The following is a 17,356-nucleotide window of genomic DNA, read 5'->3' as shown; positions in this document are numbered from 1 at the left end:
GCTTAAGGTAGTTTTTCTTTAATTTTAATTTCTATAAAGAGCTCTTAGAACTTATTTGATTAGGTATGTCATTTTATTTGACTCTGTCTTAACAGAAAATCTCTGTACTGAGTTTTGTCAGTTCTGAACTTCTTATTTTTAGTATATGATTCTAAAAAGAACCAGTGTGCCCTGACCAGGAATAACTAACAGTAATCTGATAAATGTATTTGAATACTTATGTCTATGTTTTGGGAAAGAACCAATTTAAGATTCATGAATTTCAAATATTTTCCCCTGTGTCTTTCCTTTTTACTCAATTTAGAGTCTGTTTCAGGAAGTAGGAATAAAAGTAGATGGTTATATGGGCAGTACCTCTCCAACAGGGCATTTCTCTTCTTTGGATATTGCTGTCTGCACAATTGAGAGAGCCAATGGTCTGATCAATCGCCTCATAGAGGAAAATAAGATGGATCTATTAGGTAAGCAAATAAGAAAATAAGTATATACTTTCTCTTGCTATTTTTGATAGAATGGAGTGAAGCTGTTGTGATTTCTGTATGTCTTATTCTATTGTCTGTCATCTACTTCTGGAGGTGAGAATTGGAATCTGTAATGTTAGGAACTCTGTAAAAAAAAAAAAAGTTTTGCATCCTACTGATGTTATTGACTCTACTTCCTTGTATTTTTGCACTTTACAAAGCATAGAGTGTATCCTTGAACCCTCAGGTCATTTCTCTTTGCTTCTTTCCTATCTAAAGTTTACTAGGAATAGAAGGAAGCACCTGCCATCTCTGCAATTAGTGTATATATGTATTTATTATCATATTCTGGTACTGTGGTAGCTAGATTAGGCCTGGACCCAGAGGCTACCATTTAGCAGGCAATTGGTAGGGAGCTATAGAAACTGGCACTGTATTTGAGTTTGGAACTTTTCTACCTTAATCCCTGCTTTTTTTTTTTTTTCTTTTCCAACCACTTGGGAAAGCCCACTATGTAGAGGTAGCAACAGGAAGAGAATGGTTATAGCAGCAATAGAAGCTGCAGGAATATCAGTTAGCTACTCATTGTTTTCCTGGTGAACTTAAATGGTAAAGTTAGGGTAGGGTAGGGGTGGGGAGTAAAATCGAAGATTAATGAGACACATTCTCTGCTCTGTAAAGCTTGGAGAGAGGAATCACATTCATCAGTTTGTATCAGAATTCTCAGATTGTGTTGTATCAGATTAAGTGTTATATCTACTATACCTAGCACAGTGCCTGGCACACTAGGTAGAATAAATATTTTTTGGATGGATGAATGAATGGTTAAATAAGTCATCATACAATATGATTTGGAAATAGCTTACTGATGAGGAAAAGGATCATCATGTACCATTAGGAAATAGTCTGAAAGGTCTTTATTTTTGTAGGGGGATTTGTGGGGAGGGACACCAGTGCACATGCAAACTATGATGTTATGAAAATGTTTAAAGGAGGCATTCGTTGATACTAATTTCTGTACTTCTTGAGCAGTATTCCAAGTGCGTAGACTGGTTTGATTCTCCAAGTAGGGGAGGAGGGAATTATGATCATATTTATGTTTTATAGTAGGGTGAGTCACTAGTCTACCATAATCAAACAAAAACATCCCCTTAAAATCATTTATTTCTTCTTGATCTGATTCTGCTTTTCTAAGCACTTGCTAACATCAGTATGGTTGCCCTGGCTGTTTTCCCCATAGAAAAGTCAACCCACTGAATAATTGTTGTGGATGTCCTTGATTTTCATTGTACATGTATTTCTACAAGGTTGCCAATTAAGAATTGTCTGAGTAACACGACGAAGTTTTCCTTGAGTTAGACCTGAGTTAGCTAATCAATGATTTTTAGATCCAGAATACATTGTGGTAAGACCACTTATTATACTTGAAATATCTTGGAAAAGAATTGTCTGCTATGTGGAATCTGATTTTTGTTTTATGGTTAGAAGTTTGTATTACTTGCAGTGTATTATAATGACAGCTATTTATGGTACGAGATACAAGATATTGAGTCTTAAAATTCTTGGAATTGTGAAATTCTGTAAAAACTAGTATCTGGAAAATCTCTTTAGGAATGGTGGTTGTGGATGAATTGCATATGCTGGGGGACTCTCCCCGAGGTTATCTGCTGGAACTTCTGCTGACCAAGATTTCCTATATTACTCAGAAATCAGCATCTTGGTAAGTACCTGAAATAACTAAGTTCCTGAGATTCCAAAGAATGTTGAGAATGTGTTTGCAAAAGTGCATAATTAGGAGTTAAATACATCAGAGGAGGGTAGTACTTATTTAGAACAAACTCATGTACAACATTTCATTTTTGTTCCAAAAGAAGTACTTAAGACTAAGAGTGATTTTAGATTATTTTGAAAACATTCTTAAATTTCTGACTGCTCACCACTTTTATGATAGAATTTTTAAAATCCAGTTTTTGTATTTGTTATCTGTACACACATCCTTTTTAAGTAGTCAAGGCTAATTATGAAAAATAACATTTCTTTATCCCCTACTTTCCAGAGGTAACTATTTTTAACTCTTACAGCTTTTCTTCTTTTTTTAAAAAATTTATTTTATTTATTTATTTTTGGCTGTGTTGGGTCTTCGTTGCTGCGTGCAGGCTTTCTCTAGTTGCGGCGAGCAGGGGCTACTCTTCGTTGTGGTGAATGGGCTTCTCATTGCAGTGGCTTCTCCTGTTGCAGAGCACAGGCTCCAGGCACATGGGCATCAGTAGTTGCGTCACTCGGGCTCAGTAGCTGTGGCACGTGGGCTCTAGAGCTCAGGCTCAGTAGTTGTGGCACACGGGCTTAGTTGCTCTGTGGCGTGTGGGATCTTCCCAGACCAGGTATTGAACCCGTGTCCCCTGCATTGGTAGGCAGATTCTTAACTGTGCCACCAGGGAAGCCCCTCTTAACAGCTTTTTAAAAATTCTATTTACACGGATATCTCTAAATATAGCTACTTGAGTTTTTAGTTTTACACATTATATATTGACTTTTTACTATGGAAGATGAAGATCTAGCTCTTTTTTATATTCTTTACTCACTGTGCCTGATCTCCTCCTCCAGCCCCTTAGTCTCTCTTTATCATCTCATTATATTCCCATTCTTCAAATATACTTATGTTCTAATTTTGCTTAGTTCAGTATTCAATATTACACTATTATGACTATATAAGTGTTGTTGTCAACTGAGCCATGTGGTATATTATGATTATTTTTACTTTCTCAATAACTTTTTGTTTTCTCTGAAATTAATAAATGTCTTTTGTTTGATGAGTTGGTTTTCTATGAACTTATCATTGATTTATCTCCAGCCTCTTCTCCACTTATATAAATCTCCACCCAATATGTTCCAGTACATTTGTTATTCTGCCCAATTTGTTTTCTTGAAGAAGTTTCTCCTAAAGCCTCCTGAGTTGTTCCAATTTAGATAGGTGGTTAATCTATATATGTGCTGTACAACAGTTATCTTGAGATCTCTTTTTATCATTATCATTCATTCCCATTGCTGTTTGTTTGAGTCAGGGCCCTCCTTTTTTGTGATCATATGTATTTCTTTTGATTCACTTTCTCATTTTATGGGGATATCTTCTAGGAAGTTCCACTTTATTTCAGTGTACAGGCTATTATGGGTATAAATTTTGCAAAAATTAGCATGTCTGAAAATGCCTTACAATTATTTCATAGATTTTCCCAGTACAAACGTCAAGATTTTAAACACTTTTAGAGTTTTTAAGATAGTACTTCATTTTTCTCATTACTATTGAGAAATCCAGTGCCATGCTGATCCTTCATCCTTTGTATAAATTTTATAAATTTATTTATTTATTTTTGGCTGCGTTGGGTCTTTGTTGCTGCATGCGGGCTTTCTCTAGTTGTGGTAAGCGGGGGCTACTCTTACTTGTGCGGGCTTCTCATTGTGATGGCTTCTCTTGTTGGGGAGCACGGGCTCCAGGTGTGCGGGCTTCAGTAGTTGTGGGTTGTGGGCTCTAGAGTACAGGCTCAGTAGTTGTGGCGCATGGGCTTAGTTGCTCCCTGGCATGTGGGATCTTCCCGGACCAGGGCTCGAACCTGTGTCCCCTGCATTGGCAGGCAGACTCTGAACCACTGGGCCACCAGGGAAGCCCTATATAAATTTTAAAATTTTTCTCTGAGAGTTTTTTTTTTTTTTTTTGGCGGTACGCGGGCCTCTCACTGTTGTGGCCTCTCCCATTGCGGAGCACAGGCTCCGGACACACAGGCTCAGCGGCCATGGCTCACGGGCCCAGCCGCTCCACGGCATGTGGGATCTTCCCAGACCGGGGCACGAACTCGTGTCCCCTGCATCGGCAGGTGGACTCTCAACAACTGCGCCACCAGGGAAGCCCATCTCTGAGAGTTTTTAAGAAATCCTTTTCTTCCTTAGTATTGTGAAATTTCACTGATGTGTCTTGGTGTTGATCTATTTTCTAACATTGTGCTGGGTACCCAGTAGTTGCTTTCAATCTAGGAGCTCTTGTCTTTCAGTTTAGGGAGATTTTAACACATCTCTTGCAGTATGTGGGAAAACATGCAGATAGTCATCTATATCCCAAATTAGTAGGGATATAGAAGATATGACTAATACAATTAGCAAATTTGACCTAATGGATGTACATAGAATATTTACCAAATAAGAGCAGTATATATATTCTTTTCAATTACATATGAAACATTTACAAAAAAAAAAAAAACCCTACCATATGCTAGGCCATAAAACAACATATTTAAAGGATTTAAGTCATTTAAAATATATTCTTTGACAGCAGTGGAATTAAGCTAGAAATAACTATAAGAAAAACATAACTGAAAGATGCCCACATATTTAGAAATTAATAAATAATTTTGACCCCTTTTGGGGTGAAAAAAATAATCACAGTAGAAATAGGAAGATAGTTTGGAATGAAAGTATAATAAAAATATCTCCTAATGAAATTGTGAAATGCAGCTAGAGTTGTTTTTAAAGGGAAATTGATAGTATACAGTGTGTATATTATTAAAGACGAGAGACTGGAAAATTAATGACTTATTCATCTATAGAACTTAGAAAAAGAATAGTAAAATAATGCCACAGAGAGTGGAAGGAAAGAAATAATAAAGAGAAGAACAAAAATTAATGAAAGAGGAAAGTCATTATCCTGAACATTAAAAAAAATTCTACAAGTCAATGAGGAAAGATACAATATAGTATATCAATGGGTAAGGAACTTGAACAGACATTTATAAGAGGGTATCCAAATGGTGTCTATACATGAAATGGTGCTTAATCTCATTAGTAATCAAGGAAATGTAAATTACCTCTTCAAAGAGCTATTACCACACACTGTCCAAAATACCTAACAGATTGACAATACTAAGTGGTGACAAAGATGTGGAACAGTGAAGAAGTCCTAGCCACAGCAATCAGACAAGAAAAAAAAATAAAAGGAATCCAAATTGGAAAGGAAGAAGTAAATCTGCCGCTGTTTGCAGGTGACATGATAACTATACACAGAAAATCCTAAAGACACCACCAAAATACTAGAACTCATCAATGAACTATGTAAAGTTGTAGGATACAAAATTAATATATAGAAATCTGTTGTATTTCTGTACAGTGACACGAATTGTCAGAGAAATTAGGAACACAATCCTATTTATAATTGCATCAAAAAGAACAAAAATCCTAGGAATACGTCTAACTAAGGAGGTAGAAGACCAATGCAATCCCTATCAAATTACCAATGGCATTTTTTGCAGACCTAGAGAAAAAAAATCTTAAAATTTGTATGGAAACACAAAAGACCCCGAATAGCCAAAGCAATCCTGAGAAAGAAAAATGGAGCTGGAGGAATCAGGCTCCCTGACTTCAGAGTATACTATAAAGCTTTGTTCCAGTACCATACTGTAATCAAAACAGTATGGTACTGGCACAAAGACAGCCTTATAGATCAATGGAACAGTATAGAAAGCTCAGAAATAAACCCATGCACCTATGGTCAATTAATCTATGACAAAGGCAGCAAGAGTATACAATGGAGAAAAGACTGTTTCTTTAATAAGTGGCACTAAGAAAACTGGACAGCTATATGTAAAAGAATGAAATTAGAATACTCCGTAACACCATACACAAAAATAAACTCAAAATGGATTAAAGACCTAAATGTAAGACCAGATGCTATAGAATTCCTATGGGAAAACACTCTTTGGCAGAACACTCTTTGACATAAATTGCAGCAAGATCTTTTTGGATCCACATCCCAGAGTAATTAAAATGAAAACAAAAATTAACAGGTGGGACCTAATTAAACTTAAAAGCTTTTGCATAGCAAAGGAAACCATAAACAAAATGAAAGGACAACTCATAGAATAGGAGAAAATATTTGCAAACAAAGTGACCAACATGGGTTTAATCTCCAAAATAGACAAACAGGTCATGCAGCCCAATATCATAAAAACAAACAACCCAATAAAAAATGAGCAGAAGATCTAAATAGACATTTCTCCAAAGAAGAATACAGATGGCCAAAAAACACATGAAAAGATGCTCAACATGGCTAATTATTAGAGAAATGCAAATGAAAACTATAGTGATGTATCACTTCACACAGAATCGCCATCATTAAAAAGTCTACAAACTATAAATGGTGGAGAGGGTGTGGAGAAAAGGGAACCCTCCTACACTGTTGGTAAGAATGTATACTGGTACAGCCTCTATTTGAACAGTATGGAGGTTCCTTAAAAAACTAAAAATAGAACTATCATATGATGCAGCAATCCCACTCCTGGCCATATACCTGGAGAAAACCATAATTTGAAAAGATACATACACCCCAGTGTTCACTGCAGCACTAATTACAGTAGCTAGGACATGGAAGCAACCTAAATGTCTATCAGCAGAGGAATGGATAAAGAAGATGTGGTACATATATATAATGGAATATTACTCAGCCATAAAAAGAACAAAATAATGCCATTTGCAGCAACATGTATGGACCTAGAGATTGTCATAAGGAGTGAAGTAAGTCAGACACAGAAAGACAGCTGTCATATGATATCACTTATATGTGGAATCTAATAAAAAATGACATAAATGAACTTACTTACAAAACAGAAACAGACTCACAGATCTTGAAATCAAACTTATGGTTACCATAGGGGAAATGTGGGGGGAAGTGATAAATTAGGAGATTGGGATTAACCTATACATACTACCATATATAAAATAGGTAACTAACAAGGCTGTACTGTATAGCACAGGGCACTCTACTCAATACTCTTTAATTACCTGTACTGGAAAAGAATCTGAAAAAGAATAGATAAATGTATATGTATAACTGAGTCACTTTGCTGTACACCTGAAACTAAAAAAACATTGTAAATCAACTATACTCCAATATAAAATTAAAAAAAAATCCTAGGAATAAGTCTAACTAAGGAGGTAGAGACCTGTACTCAGAAAACTATAAGACACTGATGAAAGAAATTGAAGACAACACAAACAGATGGAAAGCTATACTGTGTTCATGGATTGGAAGAATAAATATTGTTAAAATGACCATACTACACAAGGCAAGTTACACATTCAGTGCAATCCCTTCCAAAATACCAATGGCATTTTCCACAGAACTAGAATGAAAAATTCTAAAATTTGTATGGAAACACATAAGACCTTGAGTAGCCAAAACAGTCTGGAGAAAGAATAACAAAGCTGGAGACATCACACTCCCTGACTTCAGACTATACTGCAAAGCTACAGTAATCAAAACAGTATGGTACTGGCATAAAAACAGACACATAAATCATTGAAACAGATTAGAAAGCCCAGAAATGAGCCCACAATTTTATGGGCAATTAATCTATGACAAAGGAGGCAAGAATATACAACAATGGTGAACAGCCAGCCTTTTCAATAAATGGTGTTGGTAAAACTGGACTACTGTCTCACAGCATGCACAAAAATAAATTCAAAATGGATTAAAGATTTAAATCAAGACCTGAAACCATAAAACTTCTAGAAGAAAGCATAGGTAGTATGCTCTTTGATGTTGCCCTTAGTAATATTTTTAGGATATGTCTCCTCAGGCAAGGGAAACAAAAGTAAAAATAAACAAATGGGACTAAAACTATCAAACTAAAAGTTTTCTGCACAGCGAAGGAAACTTTCAACAAAATGAAAAGGCTGCATAATGAATGGGAGAAGATCTTTGCAAATGATGTATTCAGTGAGGGGTTAATATCTAAAATATATGAAGAATTCATATAACTCAACATCAAAAAAATCCAATTAAGAAATGGGCAGAGGATCTGAATAGACATTTTTCCAAAGAAGACATACAGATGGCCAACAGGCATATGAAAAGATGCTCAACATCACTAATCATCAGTGAAATACAAATCAAAACCACAATCTGATATCACTTCACACCTGTCAGAGTGGCTGTTATTAGAAAAGACAGCAAATAACAAGTGTGGGCAAGGATGTGGAGAAAAGAGAACCCTTGTGCACTTTCGGTGGGAATATAAATTGCTGCAGCCACTATAGAAAACAGTATGGCAATTCCTCAAAAAATTAAAAGTAGAACTGCCATATGATCCAGCAATTCTACCCCTGAGTATTTATCTGAAGTAAAACAAAAACACTAATTTGAAAAAGATATATGCACCCCTACGTTTAATGCAGCATTATTTACAATAGCTAAGTTATGGAAGCAACCAAGTGCCCATCAATAGATGAATGGATAAAGAAAACATGGTGTATTTATATACAATGGAATATTATTCAACCATAAGAAAGAAGGAAATCCTGCTGTTTGCAACAACATGGATGGACTTAGAGGGTATTATGCTAAGTGAAATAAGTGAGACAGAAAGACAAATACTTTATGATTTCATTTACATGTGGAATCTGAAAATATAGAACAGATGGTTGCCAGAAGGATGGGGGTTGTGGGGAGGAAAGAAATAGGTGAGGAAGATTGAGGTATAAACTTCAGTTGCAAAATAAACGAGTCATGGATATGAAGTGTACAATGTGGGGAATACAGTTAATAACTAATAGCTTTGTATGATATATTGTAACAAGATTTATCATGCTGATCATTTTGAAATGTATAGAAATATTGAATCACTGTGTTGTGTAACAGAAACTAACAGTGTTGTAGGTCAATTATACTTCAAAAATGAGCAAACTTGTAGAAAAAGAGATCAGATTTGTGGGTTACCAGAGGCAGAGTTGGGGAGAGAAGGAGCTGAATGAAGGTAGACAAAGGAACAAACCTCCTGTTATAAGATAACTAAGTACTAGGGATGTAATGTACAACATGATAAATATAATTAACACTGCTGTATGTTATATATAAAAGTCATTGAGAGTAAATCCTAAGAGTTCTCATCACAAGGAAAAAACTTTTTTCTGTTTTTTTAATGTTGTATCTATATGAGATAATGGATGTTCCCAAAACTTATTGTGATAATCTTTTCATGATGTAAGTCAAATCATTATGCTGTACACCTTAAACTTATACAGTGCTGCGTGTCAATTATATCTCAATAAAATGGGGAAAAAACACATGGATTGCAGGGGTGTAACTCTGGTACAGTCTCTTTGGAAAACAGTTGGACATTATCTAGTAAAATTGAAGATAATATAAGACCCAGCAATTTTACTCCTAGGTATATACCCTAAAGAAATTTATGCACGTATATACCAAAGGACACGACCAAGAATATTGTTAGCACTATTTAGCATCCTTTTCATTTGTTTTTCACAGCCAGGCATATTTAGCCAGTCCTCTGTCTAATGCTGTGCAGATTGTTGGCATGAGTGCTACTCTCCCAAATTTGGAGCTTGTGGCTTCCTGGTTGAATGCTGAACTCTACCACACTGACTTTCGCCCTGTACCACTGCTGGAATCAGTAAAAATTGGAAATTCTATTTATGACTCTTCACTGAAGCCTGTGAGGGAATTTCAACCCATGCTACAAGTAAAGGTAAGTTATTATTTTTATATAATTACCACCAGTACTTTTATGTTTGATTGCATTTTCTCACAAGTTAACAGTTTTTGAGTTAAGTAAAGTAGGGGGTTGCAAAGTAGTTGAATATGCATTATATATGCATTAGAAGGATTCCTAATGCTAAGCTAATTGGTTTCATATTAAAGAATTGGTGGTGTTGGTAAGAGAGGAAATGTAGCTGTGTCTTAAATTTAAGTATTATCATTTCCTATAAGTGTAAGTATAAAATTTTGTAGATTTTTCTTTTTAACTAGGAAGATTTTCTTATGGCTTTGTTTACACTAAACACTAATGTGGAAAATTGACCTTTTGTTTAATGATATAGGTATTATATAGTAGAGTGGAAAAATCATTTTTTGGAGTTAGAAAGACCTACTTCTGATACTTCATAGGGATACTTGATATGGCTATGATATTAGTTGAATCACATAACTTCTCTGAATGTAGTGTCTTCATCTATGAAATGGGATATAATACTTGTCTTTAGTATTGTAAGAATGAAATTTGATTTAAAAAAATTGCCTAGCACCTAGAAAGGGCCTGAGAAATATACCCTCCCCACACCCCTAAATACACTTTAAAACGTTTAGTTCACAGTATTTTTCTAAGCCTGATTCTTCAGTCCTGAGGTTAAAGGACTGACTCATGATCTGTGCTGCGAGGGATCTGTTTTTATGCCGAGCAGTGCCTCTGAGTACTGAAAAAGTTAAGGGTAAGTTTAGAACTAGGAATAGGACTAAATTCATGTGTTTTAGTACCATCATAGGTATGCATTTGTAGCTTCTGCATGCCTGGTATGGAATCTTATTTAGTTGCTTCGCTCTGTACCCCAAATTTCACCTGACTGTGCCTTGGTTACCTCAAGTATATAAGTAAACACATTCATCTACTCTCCTGTTAATCTTCTATTATCATGCCTATGCCTCCACCTCATTTAAATGTTACAGCTCTTACCTGGATTTTTGAAATAGCCTCATAATTGGTCTCTTTGCTTCCTACTTTGTCCCCTTCAGTCTGTGCTTAAATCAAGAGCTAGTGACCTATTTAAAATGAATATCACATTCTGCTCAAAAACTTGTGGTGGTTCCCTGTTTCATTTAGAATGAAAGCCAACATCTTTAAAGTAGCCTACAAGCCCCTGCATGATCTGCCCCACTCCCTTAGTGCTCTGACTTCAGTTTCTATATTCCTTCTTACTTCCTCCATAGCCTTTTTGCTATTCCATAATATGCCAAGAATCTCCCACCTCAGGTTCTCTTTATCTGGAATGCTTTCTCCCCAAGGCATCAGTAGGGTTTACCTTTTCACCTTTGGACCTTTACTCAAATGTCAATTTCTCAGACCTCCCTTGGCCACCTTATTTAAATTGCTGTGTTCTCCTATTCCTCCTATTTTCCCTGTTTCATTTTTCCCCTTTGCACTTTTCAAAATTGAACATACTACGTGTTTTACTTATCTTGTTGTTTTGATCTATCTTTTCTTATTGGAGTAGAAGAACTCTGAGGGTAGAGCTGTTTTTCTGCTTTATTCTCCATCCCCAGTGCCTAGAACAATATATGACACATAGTAAATATTTGCTTAATGAGTGAATGGATTAATGAATTAATCCAGTTACACACACTGACCTTCCAGTTTTGAGAATTCCCTGGGCCACCACTGGGTGTTTACAAATGCTCTTTGTTCTGCTTGAGATGTGTTCCCTGTCCCCCAGTTACCTTTCATTAAGATAATGCTTCCCATTCTTCATGTCTCAGCTAAATCATCAGTTTCTCAGGGAAACCTTTCAGGTCTTTCTGTCAAATTTATGTCAAATATGAGGCTTCAAAACACCATAAAACTCTCTCTCATAGTACATATTATGATTGTATTTTACATTTGTTTGCTTAGTACTTTAATATGTTTCCCCAGTGAGACCTAAACCCCTTAAAGATAGTACCTTGACTTTCTTTTACTCACCATAATATCCCCATTACCTGAGGGTTGGGGGTCAGTCAATATTAGTTGAATGAATATAAGATATTTCCTACTCACCTTGCATCATAAGGAAGTTTATTTTCTTCTTTTCTCTTTCTGTTTTTTCTTTGTTTTATTACTGATTTTGTGTAACTGATTCTTATCATGTGTGTAGAAAAACCTTTCCCTTGAAGCAAAATGAATGACTTTAAAATGATATGAAAATGTTTTGAAGGTACTACTACAGTGGCAACTTCTCTTTTTTTTTTAGGGAGATGAGGACCATGTTGTTAGTTTATGTTATGAGACCATTCGTGATAACCATTCAGTATTACTTTTCTGTCCATCAAAGAAATGGTGTGAGAAGTTGGCAGATATCATTGCCCATGCGTTTTACAGTCTACACCATCAAGCTGAGGGTAAGTTACTGATGGCAGTGAAAGCCTCCATACTTAGGACATTTGCTTGAAAGTAATGTTAATAATTATATTAGCAAAGCATGGCTCTCTTTCATCATTGCCACCACCTGCCTACTGGCTACTCCTTTATAAAACTATGCTTTTGTGACTAATCATCTCCTTATCCTCCTTACAGACAATGTGTACACACATTCAGACTAATCTTCAGAATTTTAGAATGTTGGATTTATATAGGTGTATACTGAGGTTCTTCATCTAGGATCCATGGGCTTTGAGAGGTTGACCTCAAAGCCCCTAAACTGTATAAAAAACTTCACATATACACATTTTTGGGGGGAAAGCAGTCATATCTTTTTTATATTTCCAAACTGTAACTCTAAAAAGAATCATACACACACACACACGTATATGTACATATACATATACATATATACACATGTATTGGGTTGGCCAAAAAGTTTGTTCATAACATCTTATGGAAAAAGCCGAATGAACTTTTTGGCCAATCTGATATTTTAAAATCGGTTTTACTGAGGTGGAATTTATGTGGAATAAAATGTACCCACTTGAAGTGTGTAACTTCATGAATTTTAATAAACGTGTTCACCTGTTTAACTCCCCCACTGTGATCAACATGTAGAACACTTCTGTCACTCTAAAATGTTCTCTTTTGCTGTCAGTCTCCTCCCTCTATCCCCAGCTTCAGGCAACCACTCATATATTTTCTGTCACTCTAGATTAGTTGTGTCTTTTCTAAGAATTTCTTATAGTAAATGATGTCATATTGTGTGTATGTGTCTTTTGTGCCTGGCTTCTTTTACTCAGCATAATATTTTTAAGATTCATCCAGATTGTTACTTTTATCAATTTGTTTCTTTTTTATTGCTGAGTATTGATCTAGTATATTGCTATAACCATTAGTATATATTTTTACTGATTCTAGGATGAGTACTAGCTTATGGTCCCTTGGGGTCAAAGATAAGCGTAGGGAAGACAGAGACCAGTTCTAGTTACAGAATACTATGATATTTTATGACTTTGTTATGACAGTGGCATCTTGAGGACAGGTGATGGATATCTCAAGCCTAGCTCCAATAAGTGAACTTTGCCTGAAGTTATATTGGGTAGACTCTGATCCAACATTTTAATACCTTTTCTAGTTCCCTCTTAATTGATACTTTCTTATTATGCCAACTTTTATTTTTTATGTGAACCATGATAACTTATACTCCTTAATAACCAGAAACATTATTAATATTTTCTTTGCTTGAGGCTCTGTTATTTTGATTTATAGCATGGTTCCCAAATCCTAGTGCTTAGACTGGAGCCTGGGCTGTGATGAACTTTTCACCAGAAAAGTAAAGACAAGGCAGCACATTTTTCATAAAGATGAAGTTTAAATTTTGAAATTATCCCTACTAACTTTTTTATGTTAAAATAACTTTTCTTTTGAAATAAGGAATCAATGATAATTTTTAAAAATTTTAAATTGTTCTTAGAGAAATAAAACTTTGACAACCCTCTGTGGATCCTCAAAATTTTAGGAAAAGTTTACCTAAAAGACTTAAAAATGTATAAAATATAAGATACATTCTATGAGAAGGTTTACTAGTTCAGAAATCCAAAAGTCTAGGAAATTCTTTAAGCAAACATAGTTCTTGCATCTAAGAAAGTCTTCTGGGGGAAGTTACACATAGAGGCAAAAACAGAGGGTAATGTATGATTAATTACCACATTGGTGCCAAAAAGGCTAGAAGAATTGTCATTTAGAACTAAGCTCCTATGTGATTCTGACACTGCTGGTTTGGGGGGTGGGGCACACTTTGAGCAAGGATTTTGATTTTTAGGCTCTGAGTGGTAGTATCTGTAATTTTCTCCTTCCTTCAGCTGTTTCTTTTGATCTCCTCCTGTGGGCTTGATCTCACCCTAATATAGTGTTTCCTAAACTTTGGTACACATTAGAATTGCCTGGGGAGATTTAAAAATCGTCATGTCCAGGTTGCATCGCATCGCAAAGTCCAGAGGTGAATGCCAGGCATCAGTATTTTTAAAAGATATCCAGGTGATTATTATTATTATTTTTTTTTGTGGTACACGGGCCTCTCACTGTTGTGGCCTCTCCTGTTGCGGAGCACAGGCTCCAGATGCGCAGGCTCAGCGGCCATGGCTCATGGGCCTAGCCGCTCCACGGCATGTGGGATGTTCCCGGACCGGGGCATGAACCCGTGTCCCCTGCATTGGCAGGCAGACTCTCAACCACTGCGCCACCAGGGAAGCCCCATCCAGGTGATTATTATATGTAGTAGTTTCAGAACCATTGCCCTCTGTCATGACTCAGTCAGATAGCAGTTAAAGAGGTCCAAGGGGAGGTGACAGTGTTGATGATTTTTTTGTGACAGGATTGGTAAGATCATCTGAACTTCCACCAGTGATACTGGAACAAAAGGGCCTCCTAGAAGTGATGGATCACTTAAAACGCTTGCCTTCAGGACTGGACTCTGTATTACAAAAAACTGTGCCATGGGGAGTAGCGTTTCATCATGCAGGTATCCGTATTTATAATATGTTATTAAGAAGCCCCCTCCAAGAATCCTTATAATGTCTTCATTTTTATTTTTATATTTGATTTGCATTTGATTTCTTGTTAACCACACTTAATACTCTTAGATTTCATTTTAAGAAATTGTGTGATTAAGGTTAAACAAGAATAAAACAAACATGTAGGTTTACTTATCTGTATGGTATATAAATACTAGATATAAGCTTTTTTGTACAATTGGGGAAGTGAATTCTGAAATTATTACCTTTCTATACTTTGTTTCCTTAAAAATTAGGTTAGAGTGGTACTTGCTATCCTAATTTTATGCCACTCTGTTTCCTTTTATCTTAAGGGGTATTGGAAATATTCTCATGAATATATCAAAATCAAATTAATTTTAGAATTTGTCATATTATATTTTGAGAGGGCTACAAGTGTTTAAAAACCAAATACCTAGGTTGTCAAAACTGCAAGGGTTATGACAGTCACCGAATTAAATAATTTCTTTCAGGGTATGATCTGTCAATGATGATATGTGCTGAGGATATGATTAAGAATATATAGTTTCTATGATTAGGAACTTAACCTTTTCAATTTATTTAAAATTTTTATCATGCTATATATAAATAAATTTTTAAAAAATATATATATACCCATACACACAAACACATAAAAGAATATTTTCATTGTATATAACTTATAATGCATACTAATAAAATGAATGCCGATGGACCCACAACTTATTTACAAACTAGAACCCCAATCCTTTTGATTTTTTTAAATTAAAAGAAAATAAAAAATAAGCCACTTTAGTGTGTATTCTATATGATGTTTTTCATTTACTCATGTATTTATTCTTCAGACATTTATGTGTCTCACTATGGTGTTGGATAGACCCTGCGGATACTGTCATAAGGCATGTCTCTACCTTCAAGGAGTTCTTGTCTAGAGCAGGGGTCAGCAAACTACAGTCTGCTGGTCAAATCCAGCTGTTTTTGTAAATAAAGTTTTATTGGAACACAGTCTTGTCCATTTGTTTTGTGCCTGCTTTCATGTGACAATGGTAGAGTTGAGTAGTTGCAGCAGAGACCATCTGTCCTGCAAAACCTAAAATGTTTACAGATAAAGTTTGACAACCCCTGGTCTAGAAGATGAGATAGAATTACAGTATACAATACAAGGGTTGGCAGATTATACTCTTGAATTGGTAGACTGTGATTACTTCTTTGTTTACAGTCATAACAATAGCTTCAAAAACATCTTTACATGCTTGTAACAGATTCTCAGATCCATTTGTAAGTGATCAAGTACAATATTTTCATTATATGTTAATAAATATATGCTATCGTAATTTCTTTTTTTTAGGTCTTACTTTTGAGGAGAGGGATATCATTGAAGGAGCCTTCCGTCAAGGTCAGATTCGGGTCTTGGCAGCAACTTCTACTCTTTCATCTGGGGTGAATTTACCTGCACGTCGTGTAATCATTAGGACTCCTATTTTCAGTGGTCGATCTCTAGATATTCTTACTTACAAGCAGATGGTTGGTCGTGCTGGCAGGAAAGGAGTAGACACAGTAGGTAAGTGAGTTTGAATTTTGTAATAGTGTTGCTGAAGGACAGTGTCAGTCTACCTGAAATTGAATGGCAACCCATTTCTTATCATGCTGTATTTCTTTGTTATCCAAAACACTAATGTCATCCTTTTGGATTTGCTTAATATTTATATGAGTATAACTTAAAATTTTCATATAATTAACTATTGATTTTCTAGTAATGTAGAATCAAGATTTTCTTTTGTATTATATACAGTGAAATGATTCAGTATTATGTTAATCAGATGACATCACATTAGCTGTAAGATGACTTTTAATTTCCAGTATCATCTACTATTTTGTGCTAGTGAAGGGATTAATTTTTATGGGTATTAATTCTGTTTAGGTGCCTGCTGTAAGAGTTCAAATAGGGATGCTGAGAGCTGGGAAGTACTCTCACACTTTTGGAATAGGAACTTCGTGTACCCTCTTTCTCTTTCTAAATTGGTGCTGGCTCTGAAAACACTTTTTCAGTTTCTTATCTTGTATCAGCAAGTAATGATAATATTACCAGCAATGCAAACAAAAATTTTGTCTTAAGCAATAGGGAAGAGGCTTGTTTGAATTAAATATGAAGATAGCAGCAAATATGATTTCTTGCCTGCTACATTATTCTGGGTATGACTAAATTGTTGAGTCTTCTAAAATTAAAGAACTTTGAGAGGAACATTCTCTGTCACACTTTCTTTCTTCTAGTTTGTTTTTCCGTGTTTAGCAATATAGTTTCTATCTTGTGGTATAAGATGGCTATTCCAGTCTCTGTTATCACATCTGCATTTCAGTCATCAGGAAGGAGAGATGAGGAAGTAAAGGGCCCATCCTACCCTTTAAGGGCACT

General features: G+C 35.5%; 1 protein-coding gene across 4 annotated transcripts in view; it reads left to right on the top strand.

Moving 5' to 3' along the window:
- POLQ (DNA polymerase theta) overlaps positions 1–17,356 on the top strand; it is a 130,723-nt gene that overhangs the window by 4,357 nt on the left and 109,010 nt on the right. For all 4 annotated transcript variants that reach the window (XM_081235101.1, XM_081235100.1, XM_081235102.1 and 1 more), the window contains exons 4-9: positions 305–461; positions 2,073–2,181; positions 9,769–9,988; positions 12,240–12,387; positions 14,787–14,933; positions 16,292–16,504. In XM_081235101.1, coding sequence (XP_081091227.1) covers positions 305–461; positions 2,073–2,181; positions 9,769–9,988; positions 12,240–12,387; positions 14,787–14,933; positions 16,292–16,504 — 994 coding nt within the window. The remainder of the gene's footprint in view (positions 1–304; positions 462–2,072; positions 2,182–9,768; positions 9,989–12,239; positions 12,388–14,786; positions 14,934–16,291; positions 16,505–17,356) is intronic.

This window comes from Mesoplodon bidens, assembly GCF_964165515.1.
Source record: "Mesoplodon bidens genome assembly, chromosome: 5".
Taxonomy (NCBI): domain Eukaryota; kingdom Metazoa; phylum Chordata; class Mammalia; order Artiodactyla; family Ziphiidae; genus Mesoplodon; species Mesoplodon bidens.
Note: the sequence above shows the minus strand (reverse complement) of the source record. Positions and strands in the feature narration are given on the sequence as shown.